Raw genomic sequence first — 15,747 nt, 5'->3', positions numbered from 1 at the left:
AATGATATCTTTGGCTCTGTTAGACGACCATTTGGTGTTTATTTTTTTCTAAAATAAAACTAAATGTCTTTTTTAAAGTGTTGGCTATCCATCCCTTGCAAATTGTACGAAAACCAGCAAAACATAGTTGACTATGGTTTGTCGTGTCACCTGTTTATTTTTGCCACCAATACACAAGTTGTTGTCCCATTGTTACTGACAGACTTTAATATTTAACTTCGTTGCTTTGTAACTTTGTTGCTTGTATCCTTACGATTTATATTGATATTGATTGTTTCCTGATTGCTTATTTGTACCCTATGACTATCATTAAGTGTTGTACCTTATGATTCTTGATAAACGTATCTTTTCTTTTATGTACACTGAGAACATATGCACCAAGACAAATTCCTTCTGTGTCCAATCACACTTGGCCAATAAAAAATTCTATTCTATTCTATTCTATTCTATTCTATTCTATTCTATTCTATTCTATTCATCATATGAACACATTTTTATGGCTTAACCATAGCATATTGGACAAGTTACAATTTGCTATGCTTATATAGCATACTAAACCATAAAATTTAATCTACAAACTCTAACAATCATACAACTCATTAAGCTTTAAAACCATAGTATGATCCCTCATGGAAAAAAAGAATTTAGATGGATTTTGTTTTTATAGAAAGATAGATAGTTCTCACTATGTGATAAATTTTATACTATGCTGAATTTTAAGTATGACACAGAATATTTTGAGATTTAAAAAGAAAACAAGCATCTCAGGTCTGTATTTGCCATGAAGAGGCTCTTCTCACTGTGTCCTGAATAAATCACCTTATGATATGCATTTCAGGGTTAAGGACTGTTTTTGGTTCGGGCATAAGCATCTATATAGCTGTTTCAAAATTTATAGGAAATGAAAAAAATCCCATTTCAACAGTTAGGTTTATACCACATGGTGAATTACAAGTAGTGTGGTTTAAGCCATATTTGAATTTAGCTTCTATGACTCATGTTTGAGTGTAGGCTAATCAAACTCAGAAAACTCAGATTAATTGAACCACAATTGTATTAATCCTGAAAGCTATAAGAACACATCAGATAAAGTGATTTACTGCCCTTTCATATTCAAATGATATGCTTAATTGGATCAGAAGGATGCATGTTTTGCTCTTGAGATGTAAATCTAATCTAGTTAGTTAAAAAAAAAAGAACAGTCCCTGGAGTCTTAGAGACTAAGACAACGATTGTTCAATCTTATGGTAAAAACTATTTCTCAGGATTACATTATCTGCCTCTTTCTGAGGCAAAGTGATGGGGTGGCTCCCAAATGGACCTTCTGTACAGTAAATATTTCTCTACTATTTCTTTCTCTATGGCGTAGGAGGGACAATAAATAATAGGCTCAAACATTATTTATCAGCTTATGGTTATATTGCTGATTTATTTATTTGCTCTACTCCAGTTGGGAAAAGCTAATTTCCTAGCTTCCTTGAGTTGAGAGGACTCAGAAAACAATCATTCCCCATTGACAAATCCACCCATAGTTATGGCCTTGTTGATCACTGCACAAGGGAAAGTCAAAGGAATTCTGGGGAATGGGTAAATAGGTTGTCTCAACATAGTAAATGCAGGTAACCATAAGTATGAGTTATATGAGGTGTATATAACAATATATAATATGAGCAAGAATTTATATCTAAGCTCCAGTTTAGATTTCTCTCTCTCTACTTGTGAGTGTACTCAGAATAACTCAAAATCAAAATACATTATTACTAATACATGTGTGAATGCAGTCTATGGGAGAAATCTATTAATACACATTTCTCTGTAGTTGCATTTTTAAGTTAAGCTGCATCTGCAATTTACTGTCTGCCATGCAGCTATTTAAAAGGGAAATTCCAAAGCAGAATTTACTTCACATATAATCTTGGCAGAGGCATCAGGAATAACCGATTTGCAAATGGACTGTACATATTGTTCAGAAATAAATCCCAATAATTCAGTATGGCCTCCTCAGAAACAAGTGTTGGATGGTGACTCCCTATAAGAAGATCAGACTCCCTAAATGGATGCAACAGCAATACTCAACTGCTTAGCTATGTCTTCTCATCCTTTTTACAACTGCATAGCTATTTCTTCCATTCATGTTGGTTCTCTAAAGTATGTAAAGATATATGAAGCAGTCTTGGCTTCTCCACAGATTCCTCAAACAATTTAAGTTCAATCCTTAAAGCAGAGTAGGATGATTACGCCAATCAATAAATTTCAAGTGTCACAATAGAATAACTAAGAATTATTCTTATGGTTATCCCTATAAGAAGATAAACATTTAGGGTGTGTGGTGGTTCTGGTTTGTTTGCCAAATATTATTTAACTGCATATTATTAATTAACATCTGCAGTGCTTTAGTAGCTACTTCAAAACCCATTGCCTCCTCCACAGCAGGATATCTTGGCCCTGTGCAGAAAACAATACTTGATAGTAACACGTGAACTTGTCTCATTCAGTTACTAAATCCACAGCAAAGTATTTCAGTTTGTAGGGTTGGGCCAGGATATATGAGCTTTGGGAGAGAAGATGAAATTATCTTGCTTTCAAACAGATTCTAGTGTAAGCAAATTTACAATACTGCAAAATCAAATATTAAACAATTCTTTGATTTGCCGGAGTATAATATGCTTTTATATAATAAAATACCAGTTCAATAAATTGGAAATAGGGAGATTTAAATATGTAATAGGAAATATCTATTTAACTATAAATTTTAGTAACTACTTTCCCCATTGCAGCAAGTGCATTTCAAACAGCATTTTTTTAAAAAAAGCTTGCATATATCCCACTTCCCATTCAAAAACAAGTCATTTACGTGTAAAAAAGAATAGGCTCTCCTACCTGATTTCCTTTTCGAGGATCCATAATCCCTGAAAAAAAGGCAACAACAGATAGACATGGTTAGATCCTGGAGCATAAGGGGGGAAAAGGTGAGATCCCAAGCTCCTATCGGCTTATTCAGAGATACATTGTAGGATCCTTCGGTTTTAAATTGGAGCTGGGGACCATAAGGCATTGACACACTTAAACAGCCGCGATGTAGTTTCCTAGATCAGCAGCAGCAGCTGCTGGTGCTCTTGCAGCAATTGAGTATAAGAAAGCCCATGTGATCTATCAGAGAGACCAGACCATCCAGGCAAAGGAAGGGGGAGAGAGAGGATATCAATTCTTTCCCCTCTTTAAATCAAGCTTCTGGTAGAGCTGTTGCTGACTCTTAACTCCTTATTGTTCTCCTCCAACTCAGAGGCACAAGCCTGCCGGCTATTCTCTGTAAAGTTCCTACATTTTGCTTTAGGCAGCATTTTGTGATGCTCAAGATCCTCTGATTTCAAAAGCTGTTTGCCATCTGCATTGCTGGCAGCTCCTTCTAGTTATCTCTCCTAACACTTGCCTGTATAAAGAGAAAAACCTTTCTGGCTTCGTTCACATAAGAACAAATACTGGGTATGGTTTTCTTTCCTCATTGGCAAAATGAAAGCTAGAGCAAGCCAGTTCTTTTGACAAGGCGCCTTTTATGAAAGAAAGATCACGCTTATCAGGATATCACATGGTGCAGAACAGCATGGCTGGTCCTTAAGAAGAATCTCTTGTATTTCTAGTAAAGCAAAATACTTTTTAAAGAGCACAATCCCATGTCTGATTCTTTCAGTAAAAGTTGCTAGTTTTTATGTAACACTGGAGAGAGATTCAGGGATATAATTTTTAAAATTAATGCATATCAAGAGTTTCTATAATCTTCTATAAAGTCCTTTTCCACAAGAAATAAATGTGGCCTTTAAAAAAATGTTTACGAGCATTTCTTTTTTTTCTCTCCCTGCCTGTTGTTGGCTTTTCAGATGGATTTAGGTATATTTTTCAACACTGAATTAAATATGTGTAAATGACTCAGAGCCTCTGAAAACAATGTGAACTTGATATGCATATTAATGTTAGTAATAATATTTGAAAATTAATTACTCCATTCCAATAAGTGAGATGGTTTTATTCACCATATTACAAAAAGTAAGGTAGAATGGGAGAAAATGTGAGCAATAGTTAAAGCCATCTAAATATAATTCTGTATTAATATATTCAGTTTAAAGTTCCATTGGGTTTAACTAGGTCTATGCATAAGCAATAAGAACTGAAAAAGTAATCTCCATACTTAAATGCAAGGCTATACATTTTTACATATTGATTTTGACATTTTTTTTTGGCAAAGCAAAGGAGTTGTGGTGGTACAGCAGTTGGAATGCAGTATTGCAGGCTACTTCTCTGGCCACAGGCTGGAGTTTGATCCTAACCGGCTCAAGGTTGATTCAGCTTTTCATCCTTCCAAGGTCAGTAAAATGAGGACCAGATTATTGGGGCAATATGCTGACATTGTAAATCGCTTAGAGAATATACAGCACTATGCTATATACTAGTATAAAGCACTACGGAGCAGTATATAAGTCTAAGTGCTATTGCTATTTTTGGTAGAGTCTTCAAAAAGGAAGCAAAACTCTGCTTTCCTATTTAGTTTTAAAAAATAAATGTTAGGTAAATATTCTTTTTCAGTCCTAACTGTGAAACTTCTTCTGCTAGAAAAGTGGTTAAGGGATGGAGGAAATCAGAATTCTTTTCTCTTTGCCTATATACTACTAACGTTCTTTTTTGCTTGTAAATTTTAACTTGAGAAACTGAGCATTGTTGGGCAACAATATCTGTTTCAAGATACCTCAACATAATGCATCCAAAATCTGAGACTAAAATTAGGCAAATCTGTGGTTGCTGCAATACTACCATCAGTTCAGTAGACTGATCCTGTCCTAGCTTTCCAGAAGCCAGATACACTAGCCCCTATATATCAGGTAGACCAGTCCTGACTCTCTGGGTAAACTGGTCCCACCACTGGCTGCCGGAGAGTTAGCTGTGGTCAAGCTGGCAGGAGGTTAGAAGTCACTCCCATTTTTTTTTATTTGCATTTATATCCCGTCCTTCTCCGAAGACTCAAGGCGGCTTACACTATGTTAAGCAATAGTCTTCATCCATTTGTATATTATATACAAAGTCAGCTTATTGCCCCCCAACAATCTGGGTCCTCATTATACCTACCTCATTTAGGATGGACGGCGGAGTCAACCTTGGGCCTGGTGGGACTTGAACCTGCAGTAATTGCAAGCAGCTGTGTTAATAACAGACTTTCTTAGCAGTCTGAGCCACCAGAGGCCCATTGCTTTTTTGCTGTTGGTAATTCTTTTCTGTTTAGGTAAGGAAATATTTTTGAAACATGTCACAAATTGTCTAGTTTTTACCAACATTCAGATTCATTAGGACTACAATTGTACAAGTCCATGCGATCGATAATAACTCTACAAGTTGAAAAAGAGAGGCAACGTATAACACAAGCTATAGCTGTTTCTATTCAAAGCTCACGGCTTGTCTGTATGAAACAGTTGTAGAAGAATGGAACTTATGAGGATTATTCAAAGAAGAGTATAGGTGAGAAATGTTAAATGTAATGGCTCCTAGATTATTTCTATTTATTATTTTCTTTTTTAAAAAATCAGATTTAATTGGCTCCCAGATGTAAAATGATATGATTCATAGAAGGAGGAGATAACTTTTAACATATAGTGTGTGGAGTGGCTTGTATGTGAACCTTATATTTTCATTGCACTGGAGCCTTAATGAGATATTATTCAGGCAGGCCAGGAGGGTATCATGCTTTAGGGTTATATGCATATCCTTCTCCTAATGAGAGTTTTCATTCTGCATTTTCTGAAATAAACAGAATAATCTCAAAAAAATGCTGTCTGCCTCATGTGTTCCTTTTGCTTGAGGCAAGGAATTTGGAGCTCTTGGGCTTAATATACCATACAATGGGAACCATTCTGAATCTAAGGAAAAACTCAAGCCAGATTGTGAAGGGACAGATTGAAGAAGGTCCACAATGCAGCGATTTAGATCAGGAAATGAATAGAATATTTCTTCCTTCAATTTCATTGGTTTGTCTTGGAAAATAAAGGAATAGATCAGAAGCATACACTACAACAGGCTCTACTCCTCAGAGTCAGCTGTATTCATCCTCTCTGGGGTATATCCTTGCTTCTACAAATATAAAAAAACAGGAGCCAGATAAATAACTTTTTGCCTAAAACTCCCAACCAAATCAGTGTCCTGATAAATAGTCTGGATGTTGCAATGCGTGAACTTCAGCCATATGCTATGTGCTACCTTACTGTTTGTAAACAGGCATTTGCTTCCATGTGCACTAGAAGAAAGATGGCCTAATGGGAAAGTGCATTCTTCTGAATGCAAAAGATTTAATCCCTAGTGTTTACACATAGAGATAATAGCAGTCTTAAGTCTGTGCATGTATGTATGTCTCCTACTATGCTGCCCCAGGACTCTTACTCAAAACAGAGGGATAGAACTGAATAGTTAGAAGCAATATACTCCTTTTATTTATTAATAAATAAATAAATAAAACAACAGTCCTTGCCAAACAACTGCACTTTCACTGTCTACAAATAAGTCCAATAGGTCTTATTCAGATCTGTGTAAGTATCATAGAGCCTGGTCTTATGAATATTTACTTAGAAATAAGCACTACTCTGTTCAGAACTAATTTGTATCAGAAGATAGCATATCCTCTGAATATAATTTTTGTACAATGTGAAAAGTTTGCAGTCATTGTTTAATTATGAAAAGTGTTAAATAGGTGAAATAATTAAAATACATAAAAGGAAACAAAGAGATAGTCCTCAACTTACAAACCATTTGTTTAGTGACCATGTGAAGTTACAACAGTATTGAAAAAGTGAATACAACCAGTCTTCGCCTTTGCAGCATTCCTATGGTCTCATGATCAAAATTTAGGTGCTTGGCATCAGCTTGTATTTATGATGGTTGCAGTGCCCTGGGTCACATGATTGCCATTTGCACCCTTCACGTTTATCTTCTGGCAAGCAAAAACAGTGGGAGAAGCCAGATTCGCTCAGCCAGTGCACTTAACTGCAGTGATTTGCTTAACAAGCATGACAAAAAAAGAACATAAAATTGGGGCCAACTCACTTAATCACCTTGCTTAACAAGTGAAATTCAAGTGTTAATTATGAGAGTAAATCAACAACTACCTGTAATACAGACGATATAAAATGGTGCACAACTAAGATTCCATATGAGTAAAATTGAGAAACTACTTCATTGTGGAGGAGGGAACAGGTTGCTTGCACATACAGTCATGGCCGAAAGTGTTGGCACCCCAGAAATTTTTCCAGAAAATCAAGTATTTCTCACAGAAAAGTATTGCAGTAACACATGTTTTTCTATATACATGTTTATTCCCTTTGTGTGTATTGGAACAAAACAAAAAAAGGGAGGAAAAAAAGCAACTTGGACATGTCGTCGCACAAAACTCCAAAAATGGTCTGGACAAAATTATTGGCACCCTTTCAAAACTGTGGATAAATAAGATTGTTTCAAGTATGTGATGCTCCTTTAAACTCACCTGGGGCAAGTAACAGGTGTGGGAAATATAAAAATCACATCTGAAAGCAGATAAAAAGGAGAGAAGTTCACTTAGTCTTTGCATTGTGCGTCTGTGTGTGCCACACTAAGCATGGACAACAGAAAGAGGAGAAGAGAACTGTCTGAGGACTTGAGAACCAAAATTGTGGAAACATATCAACAATCTCAAGGTTACAAGTCCATCTCCAGAGATCTAGACTTGCCTTTGTCCACAGTGCGCAACATTATCAAGAAGTTTGCAATCCATGGCACTGTAGCTAATCTCCCTGAGCCGGGACGGAAGAGAATCTTTTTTATTTTTTATTTATTTATTTATTTTGTCACAACAGTATATATAAGCATAGCATGAAAGTAACTATATAATATAAAAGCATATATATAAGCATAAGTATATAATAACTTTATTAATTGGATATAATGAAAGGAAACAATAGGACAGGAACCGTAGGCACATTTGTGCTCTTATGCATGCCCCTTACAGACCTCTTAGGAATAGGGTAAGGTCAACAGTAGACAGTTTTTGGTTAAAGCTTTGGGGATTTTGAGAAGACCACAGAGTCAGGTAGTGTGTTCCAAGCATTAACAACTCTGTTACAGAAGTCATATTTTCTGCAATCAAGATTGAAGCGGTTAACATTAAGTTTAAATCTATTGTTTGCTCTTGTATTGTTGTGATTGAAGCTGAAGTAGTCTTCAACAGGAAGGACATTGCAATAGATGATTCTATGAGTTAAACACAGGTCCTGTCGAAGGCGGCAGAGTTCTAAGTTTTCTAAACTTAAAATTGATTAAAATTGATGAAAGGTTGCAACGCAGGATAGTCCGGATGGTGGATAAGCAGCCCCAAACAAGTGCCAAAGAAATTCAAGCTGTCCTGCAGGCTCAGGGAGCATCAGTGTCAGCGCGAACTATCCGTCGACATTTAAATGAAATGAAACGCTATGGCAGGAGACCCAGGAGGACCCCACTGCTGACACAGAGACATAAAAAAGCAAGACTACAGTTTGCCAAAATGTACTTGAGTAAGCCAAAATTCTTCTGGGAACACGTCTTGTGGACAGATGAGACCAAGATAGAGCTTTTTCGTAAAGCACATCATTCTACTGTTTACCAAAAACGGAATGAGGCCTACAAAGAAAAGAACACAGTACCTACAGTGAAATATGGTGGAGGTTCAATGATGTTTTGGGATTGTTTTGCTGCCTCTGGTACTGGGTGCCTTGACTGTGTGCAAGGCATCATGAAATCTGAGGATTACCAAAAGATTTTGGGTCACACTGTAGAGCCCAGTGTCAGAAAGCTGGGTTTGCGTCCGAGATCTTGGGTCTTCCAGCAGGACAATGACCCCAAACGTATGTCAAAAAGCACCCAGAAATGGATGGCAACAAAGCGCTGGAGAGTTCTGAAGTGGCCAGCAATGAGTCCAGATCTAAATCCCATTGAACACCTGTGGAGAGATCTTAAAATTGCTTTTGGGAAAAGGCGCCCTTCCAATAAAAGAGACCTGGAGCAGTTTGCAAAGGAAGAGTGGTCCAAAATTCCGGGTGACAGGTGTAAGAAGCTTATTGATGGTTATAGGAAGCAACTAATTTCAGTTATTTTTTCCAAAGGGTGTGCAACCAAATATTACGTTAAGGGTGCCGATAATTTTGTCCAGCCCATTTATGGAGTTTTGTGTGACATTATGTCCAATTTGCTTTTTTTTCCTTCCTTTTTTTGTTTTGTTCCAATACGCACAAAAGGAATAAACGTGTATAACAAAACATGTGTTACTGCATGTGTTTTCTGTGAGAAATACTTGATTTTCTGGAAAAATTTCTGGGGTGCCAACACTTTCAACCATGACTGTAGAAGATATTTCAATAAATGCTCATTGGGGAATTCTGGGAGTTGTCAAGGTTGAATATTCCCAGTGGTGGTATTCAGTCGGTTCGCACCAGTTCAAGAGAACCGGTAGCTAATTTTTTGTGCAGTTTGGTGAACTGGCTGAATAGCATGCCTCACCATGTCCCCGCCTTGCCCCTCCCCTCCCAGCCACTCCTTGCCTCATGCATGCATGAGTGACTAATTTGTCATTCAGACAGTTCTTCCCCAAGCCAAACCTCCATCTCAGCATTCAATACCATCATTCCAGACATTCTCCTAACTAAGCTAAACCAGCTACAGGTACCGGAACAGGCTTGTAAGTGGATCACAAGCTTCCTAACAAACAGGAAGCAGCAGGTGAAGCTAAGCAAGATCACATCAAATACCTGTACAATTAGCACAGGGCCCCCCCAAGGCTGTGTGCTCTCCCCACTTCTCTTCTCTCTGTATACCAATGACTGCATCTCCAATGATCCATCTGTTAAGCTACTGAAGTTCGCAGATGACACAACAGTGATTGGTCTCATTCGAGACAATGACGAATCCGCATATAGACGAGAGGTCGAACGATTAGCTTTGTGGTGCAACCAAAACAATCTGGAACTGAACACACTCAAAACCGTAGAAATGGTGGTAGACTTTAGGAAAAACCCTTCCATACTTCCACCTCTCACAATACTTGACAACACAGTATCAACAGTAGAAACCTTCAAATTTCTGGGTTCTATCATATCGCAAGATCTCAAATGGACAGCTAACATCAAAAACATCATTAAAAAAGGACAACAAAGAATGTTCTTTCTGCGCCAACTCAGTAACCTCAAACTGCCCAAGGAGCTGCTGATCCAATTCTACAGAGGAATTATTGAGTCTGTCATTTGTACCTCTATAACTGTCTGGTTCGGTTCTGCAACCCAACAAGAAAAACACAGACTTCAGAGGATAAATAGAACTGCAGAAAAAATAATTGCTACCAACTTGCCTTCCATTGAGGACCTGTATACTGCAAGAATCAAGAAGAGGGCCGTGAAAATATTTGCAGATCCCTCGCATCCTGGACATAAACTGTTTCAACTCCTACCCTCAAAACGACGCTATAGAGCACTGCACATCAGAACAACTAGACACAAGAACAGTTTTTTCCCGAAGGCCATCACTCTGCTAAACAAATAATTCCCTCAACACTGTCAGACTATTTACTGAATCTGCACTATATTAATCGTTTCATAGTTCCCATCACCAATCTCTTTCCACTTATGACTGTATGACTATAACTTGTTGCTGGCAATCCTTATGATTTACATTGATATATTGATCATCAATTGTGTTGTAAATGTTGTACCTTGATGAACGTATCTTTTCTTTTATGTACACTGAGAGCATATGCACCAAAACAAATTCCTTGTGTGTCCAATCACACTTGGCCAATAAAAAATTCTATTCTATTCTATTCTATTCTATTCTCATCCGGGACATGATTGCCTCCCCCTCCTTGCTTGCTCCATGCTCCCAATATCATAAGCCATCTTGTTCACTCCAAGGTGAAGATTCAACTGAGTAACTCCAGATTGAATTCTTGGCAAGTCGCGAGATCAGGAAGAGAAGGAGAGGTGTTGGTTGTAGTGGAGGCAGCATGGTTTTAAGGAAGCAGTACAAGCAGCTAGGTAGGCAATGTGCCACTTCCTCCATCCACGGCAGTGTCTCCCCACATCCACCCCTCATGCCTGAGAGTCTGAATGGTCCATTCCAGCTGAGGAGGAAAAGCGAATGGGCTGACTGAGGAGCAGCACTGCAGTCGTGCCTCAGCTCCAGCCATGGAGCTTGCAGCACAGGGTTATGGGGTACAGCTGTCATGGGAGAAGAAACTGTGCTTGAGCTTCCTGCCTTTCTTTTTCTCCCCACTTCCTCCAAGAGACACGCTTTTCTCAGGATTTTCTCCCTGCAGCCAGCGCTCACCCAAGCCCGCCACCATTCTTTGGGGCACCCACATTGCAGTAATGTCAGAGCATGCCTGCATGGAGAGCTTTCCTGAGTGCTGCCGGCTCCAGGTTGCCACACGATTGTTAATCGAAGCTCTCCAGCCTTTTGGGTGCACTTTCTCTCTCCCTCTGGTGGTTTCAGCCTGAGGAGGAGTGCGGTAGCCTGGCAAGCATGGTGCAGGCTGGTCCCATTCCCATCTCTTCTGGGTGGGTGATTCTTCGCTGCCAGCTTTGCCTCCGAGTCGCTCGCCCTTTGCCTCATGCTGGCAAAGAAGAGGAAGACGGCTTGTATGATATAATGGCGGCCGAGGGAAGGGGTTCCCCTCCTGCACGGCCAGCCATTAAAGGAAGTGCCATTCCCCCCTCCCTCGGGAGGCCAGGCGACCAAGCTGCCAGGAGATGAAGCAAGATTAAAATGCCAGGTATCTCCAGATATTTTGCTGATAAACTGATTCACACACAGAGCTCATCCTTGTTCATTTTGTAACTTTAGCATTTCCAACCTTGGAAACTTTAAGCTGCGTCGATTTCAACTCCCAGAATCCTCCAGCCAGCATAGTAGGGAGAATTCTGTGAGTTGAAGTCCACATGGCTTAAAGTGGCCAAGCTTGAGAAAAGCTGTTCAAGAAATAATCAGCTCTATCTGTCTCTCTGGATTGGGGCTAACAAGCCATCTCAGCTCATGCTGCCAATGGAGGCAAGCAGAACTTCAGAAAACCAGCAAGGAAACAGCTTGGCTGAAGTGAAGGGATATTTCCAGGTCAGGCATTTCTTTAAGACAGATAGCCTTTCTTCTCCCCAGAGGATACACAATAACCTGCTCTCTCCTCTTCTCTCAGAGGGGCTGAAAAGCCACCTTAATCGAGAGCAATGGGGAAAGCAAAATCACACCTGCTTCTCAATCCCTCAAGGTTTTTCCGCATCAAATGTAGAGCGAGCCCAGCTCTGACAAGGGAGTCCTATCACTGTGAGATTGGTTGTTTCATGGCTGTGGTTACATTAGCTTCTATGGTAGTGAGAACTTTCCCCCCCACATAGTTTACACATATTTTCATTCTCAGCTTTAAGTGTGTAAAAGACCTCATGGGTGTGGTTTAAGAAGCAAAGAAGATCTCTATATCTCTGAAGGAAACATCTCAGCTCTGTTGCCTAAGCTCTGGCCTATTTAAGGTGTGTGGGCTCCAGTGTTGGCTGGGAAATTTGGTGAGTTGAATTCCATGTCTCTTAAAATTGCAGAAGTTGGGAAACACTCAGCACCCACTGGGAGAAGGTTTCCAGGTGCAAATGCAGTAATGAACCACCTCCAAGGGAATAAAAGGCATGAACGTTTTTCCCTTTTCTTCAAAAAAGAAAACTATAAACTAGTAAAGACAGGAAAGTAAACAGGGCTGAGTTATTTCTAGCAGGCCCACAGATGTGTCACTTTGCTCTGAGGGATAAAAGATGGAACACCTGAGTTGTAGTACATCTGCTCATTCTCCAGGATTTCCAGGCAGGTCTGCGCAACTGGTTCCCTTGAAACCCTGCAGAGCAGCTGCCACACGGAGCTCTATGGAGCTTCATAATAGGGGCTGGTGTGATAAGGAGAGGCGTGACAAGGCGCCCCTTGATGTGACTGAAGTTGAGTTGGCCACACCCACCCAGTCACATGACCACCCAGCCACATCTACCCACACCAAATCTTAGGACAGAGAACTGGTTGTTAAATTATTTGAATCCCACCACTAGATATCTCTGCTGTAAAATATGTCTGAGGCTACACTTTTATGCTGTTTTCTTTTTCATATTTGGAACTGTATTACTTTTCTACATGAGGGCTTGATTGGTTCATTACATTAGACCAGGGGTCTCCAACCTTGGTCCCTTTAAGACTTGTGGACTTCAACTCCCAGAAGAACTCTGGGAGTTGAAGTCCACAAGTCTTAAAGGGACCAAGGTTGGAGACCCCTGCATTAGACTATTATATATGATACCTTATATACCAAACAACACACGCACACATGGCTCCATGCCTCTTGGAGAAAGCAGGGACTACTAAGAAACAAAACAGAAGGCTTTGGGAGACCATGATGATCGATTAAAAACATATGACTTCCTCCTGAAAAGGTCATCCAACATTGGGATATGCAACACTGATGTTGACTGCCAGCTTTTTCTTGGAAAGCTGAAGCACAAAAATGCAGCAGAAGAAAAAGACAATCTTACTTAAGAATTATATCTTCCATCTGGTTTAGTTTTGCTTTGTTTATCCTCTTGGTTTGTACTTTTTACATGCAAAGAGAAATTGAATTTTTTATTAATCTCATTAAAGACAGATCCTACAAAACAACCTATTTTGCAAAGACATTTTTGTAATTATGGCTTTCATAACAGTGTGCATACATGTGCTTACTCTAATGCCTCCTGTGGCTTTTCTTGAAGATAGCTTTCATTGAATGTAAATAATGACAAAAAAAGACAAAAAGCATAATCCTGAAGGACACTGTTTTCTTGATTTTTATTGTTTGAAATATGATTGGGAGCAATATAATATTTGGTTATGTATAATAAAAAGGGTTGTTATAGTTTAAGTTAACTTTAAATGAATGCTTCTAATACAAATGGGTTTTTATAGCTGCTAGAAATATCTACCAACAAATTTAAACTTCTAAGAAAGTGAGTCCTGAAATAGTTGCTAGCTCCTGATTTATTAAATAAATATATGTGGTTGATTTCAGCCTGGATTAACTGAAAAATAAATGTGTTCTTAGGTCTCCAATGGAAGGAGGGCACCATGGAGTTATTTTTTCACCTAGTTATCATGTTCTTAACTAATTCACTGCCACACTTGACTTTATTTGAATTTATCGCCATGTATGACTTTAATCTGCATTGTTAAGAAGTATTTTGTTTGGCATGGTGAATGGTTAAAGCTTAAAAGATTGGTTTGAAAGGGTCATTACAGTAGGTATCACATTTATTTTCCTTCTCATGGCAGAGAGCTTTGCTTCTATTGAGGGGCTGTACTTAGGGTATCACGGATGTGGTGGCTCAGTGGCTAAGATGCTGAACATGTCAATTGAAAGGTTGGCAGTTCAGCTATTCGAATCCCAAGTGCCGCATAATGGGGTGAGCTTGTCCCAGCTTCTGCCAACCTAGCAGTTTGAAAGCACCTAAAAAATGCAAGTAGAAAAATAGGGACCCCTTTGGTGGGAAGGTAACAGCTTTCCGTGTGCCTTTGGCATTTTGTCATGCTGGACACATTACCACAGAGACGTCTTTGGACAGTGCTGCTGGCTCTTTGGCTTTGAAACGGAGATGAGCACCACCCCCTAGAGTCGGGAACGACTACCACATATATGCAAGGGGAACCTTTACCTTTACCTTACTTAGGGTATCAATTAGCCTTCATCCAGCCCTCAGTAATTGGCATATAACACTAAAATCTATTGATTTATGTGTTCATCCAAAAATCTTAACACAAAACCAAACAAGTCATTTATTGCTAGTTGTGCCATACTTTCATTACTTTTCAAAATGTTTTTGTGATTCAGAATATGTAGTTTTCACATCACACACAGAAATACTGGTTCTAACAACATCTGACTAACATTATAAGAATTTGATTAGTCAATATTAAAAAATGTCTCTCTTTTTTATCATTTGAAAAGCAGTTTTTAATTTATTAGGCTTCCTAGTTCTGCAAGAGCCTATTTTTATTTGAAATGACACCATGTCTTGTTTCTAACACACACACACATACACACACACACTATATTAGAAACAGAATTACTGCCACTATCTGATATCTCATTGGATATTGGTAAACAGGACATTTATCCAAACAGCAAGGTTTGCAGCCTTCATTATTCTTCTCACGTATCTATATAGGCATTTACTTTTCTATGCATCCAAAAATACAATTAGGCCAATTTTTTCATCATGACACATGATAAAGGGGTGGAGCTTATAACGAAGCACTGCTTTCATCTTTTGCTCCTATGACACAAGCAGACCAACCTCTGATCAAGATTTTGGTGCTGTATCATTTTTGTAAAAAAAACCAACAACAACCCTATTGATACAATTTATAACAGTAAAAATGGAAATCTTTGTTGGTTATGAATAATAAAAATAAAATCCCAAGAGACTGGACATTACTATAACATACATTTTTGCATCACAAGTTTTGTGTCCATTTATTGCAATATTTTTTCTCAATCTGTTTTATTCAATTCAATCACCAATGAAAACTTAGGAAAAGAATTTTTGTTCTTGGGCTTTTTTAGACTAAAGACACGAACAGTCTGAAGGCTTCAGATTAATGAAAAAATATGTTTCAAGAAAACAATATCAACAAGAATACATTTCTGGATATAAAGCAACCAGA

At 38.7% G+C, this 15,747-nt stretch overlaps 1 protein-coding gene across 6 annotated transcripts in view; it reads right to left on the bottom strand.

Moving 5' to 3' along the window:
* Positions 1-15,747, bottom strand: part of SH3PXD2A (SH3 and PX domains 2A) — a 285,932-nt gene that overhangs the window by 123,940 nt on the left and 146,245 nt on the right. For 4 of the 6 annotated variants that reach the window (XM_058187650.1, XM_058187649.1, XM_058187646.1 and 1 more), the window contains one exon: positions 2,881-2,909. In XM_058187650.1, coding sequence (XP_058043633.1) covers positions 2,881-2,909 — 29 coding nt within the window. Of the gene's footprint in view, positions 1-2,880; positions 3,286-3,430; positions 3,522-15,747 lie in introns of those variants that run through there. The other 2 variants (XM_058187647.1, XM_058187643.1) reach the window with 2 other exon arrangements.

The sequence above is a fragment of the Ahaetulla prasina genome, chromosome 6 (genome assembly GCF_028640845.1).
Source record: "Ahaetulla prasina isolate Xishuangbanna chromosome 6, ASM2864084v1, whole genome shotgun sequence".
Taxonomy (NCBI): Eukaryota; Metazoa; Chordata; class Lepidosauria; order Squamata; family Colubridae; genus Ahaetulla; species Ahaetulla prasina.
This window is presented reverse-complemented; position numbering and strand designations above follow the sequence as displayed.